Genomic DNA, 1741 nt, shown 5'->3' with positions numbered 1-1741 from the left:
CAATTTGTGCACGGCCAGATTTGGACTTATACCTGGCATCTCACCGACATCAAATGCGAATACATCCTTGAACTCTCTCAATAATTGAATTAACTCATCCCCAAGCACACCCAAAGCTATAGTGCCCACACTGACCGTCCGACTTGGTTGATCGGGGTCAAGCACTATATCCTGGTGATTGCCGGCCGGCTGGGGGCGTAGCTTTTCTGGCCGCCCGACAGTCATTTGCTGCTATGCTTGCTCTATCTTGGTCGCCTTACGCTTCTGGCCGACCTGGTGTGTTGGGAGTGAGGTTCCTTCTTCTTTTGGCTCGGACAGTTTAGGTCCGCGCGTTGTAGGCTTAACCGCCAATTGATTGCATTCCTTAGCCATCTTCTGACTTCCTTGGATTGTACCTATTTTCCCGTCTGTCCTTTCAAACTTTAGAAGCATTAGGTGAGGCACAATGACTGCTTTTGCTGCATTCAGTGTAGGACGGCCGAGTATGACATTATATCCAGTCAGTTCTTTTACGACCAAGAAGCGGACAACCATATCTCTTCCTTCCCCTTTTTGCCCGAATCGGACAGGTAAGTCTATCCGCCCCACTGGGTGGATGACATTCCCCCCAAATCCGACCAGCGGGTGAGTGATGTCCTGGAGAGCATCCTCTGGGAAGCTTAGATTCTTCAAGGCGGCCAGGCTGATGATATCAACCGCGCTACCCGTGTCTATCAATATTCGTCCGACCTTCAAATTGGCTATCTTCATAATGAATACCATGGGATCATTGTGCAAGGCTTTGACCTCCCCCCGATCGGCCTCACTGATGATTACTTCGGGGAAGGGTTCAGCCTTCACTGAATCCATCTGCATCACCTTTCCCAGGTTCCGGGCGTCTTGCTTGATCCCTGTCATAGTGGGACCGCCTGAGGCAAATCCTCCTGATATCATGGCCACAAAGCATGAATCAGTGCTGTTGCCATCATCTTTATCTTTGTTCTTATCATTCTTCTGTCTTTTCTTGGACGTGTTGTTTGTCCGTGTGTAGGTGAATTTGGACTTCATCACATATGAATTAAGCATTCCCTTCTCGGCTAGTTTGTCCAGGAGTCTCTTTAAGTTAATGCAATCGTTCGTGCCATGTCCCACATCCTTGTGGTAATGACAGTACTTGTTCTTGTTTCTATGCTGAGCCGGGCCTCTCAGCGGCTGTGGCTTCTCAAACTCAAACTTATCCTTGATTTCCATCAAGATAGAATAACAATCCTTGTTGAATTTAAACTGAGGCTCGTACGCCTTGACCTTCTTGGATTTCTGTGGCTGGCCATCAGCCACCCAGACTTCCTTTCTCTTTTTTCCTTCTTTCTTTTGGCCGGCCGAGTCTTGTTGAGAAGGTTTCTTCTCAGCCCCCTTGGCCGGCGCTTCTGCTTTTGTGAGCGAACAAAAGTCCGCCGCCTCAATATAAGCTTTGGCTTCCCGCAAAACACCTGCGTACGTCCGAATCTTTTTCCTTACTAAGTCAAATTTAAAACCATTGTGCCTTAATCCCCGGAGAAATTCAGAGTAAGCCATTTCGTCCGGTAGATTATGAATTTGGGCTTTTTCTTGGTAAAACCGCTGGACGTACGAGCGTAAGCCCTCATTTTTTTTCTTGGATGATTGTCGCCAAGTTAAGGCTAGTCTTTTGAGGTGGTATGTTGTATGAAAAGTTTCCCACGAACAGCAAACTAAGAGTGGTTAAACAATTGATACAATCGGC

The 1741-nt window shown here is 47.4% G+C and overlaps 1 protein-coding gene across 1 annotated transcript; it reads right to left on the bottom strand.

Moving 5' to 3' along the window:
* Positions 1 to 231: 231 nt before the first annotated feature.
* On the bottom strand, positions 232 to 1230 carry LOC110713562. Its single transcript, XM_021892010.1, has one exon. The coding sequence runs from the start codon at positions 1228 to 1230 to the stop codon at positions 232 to 234; it is 999 nt and encodes a 332-aa protein (XP_021747702.1).
* Between the last annotated feature and the right edge of the window lie 511 nt (positions 1231 to 1741).

The sequence above is a fragment of the Chenopodium quinoa genome, unplaced genomic scaffold (genome assembly GCF_001683475.1).
Source record: "Chenopodium quinoa cultivar QQ74 unplaced genomic scaffold, ASM168347v1, whole genome shotgun sequence".
In the NCBI taxonomy this organism is placed as follows: domain Eukaryota; kingdom Viridiplantae; phylum Streptophyta; class Magnoliopsida; order Caryophyllales; family Amaranthaceae; genus Chenopodium; species Chenopodium quinoa.
The sequence above is the reverse complement of the archived record's forward strand: the minus strand, read 5'-3'. Positions and strand labels throughout refer to the sequence as shown.

Excerpts from the sequence above, each read along its gene's own strand:
- LOC110713562 (XM_021892010.1), bottom strand. The coding sequence starts at position 1,230 with ATGGAAATCAAGGATAAGTTTGAGTTTGAGAAGCCACAGCCGCTGAGA.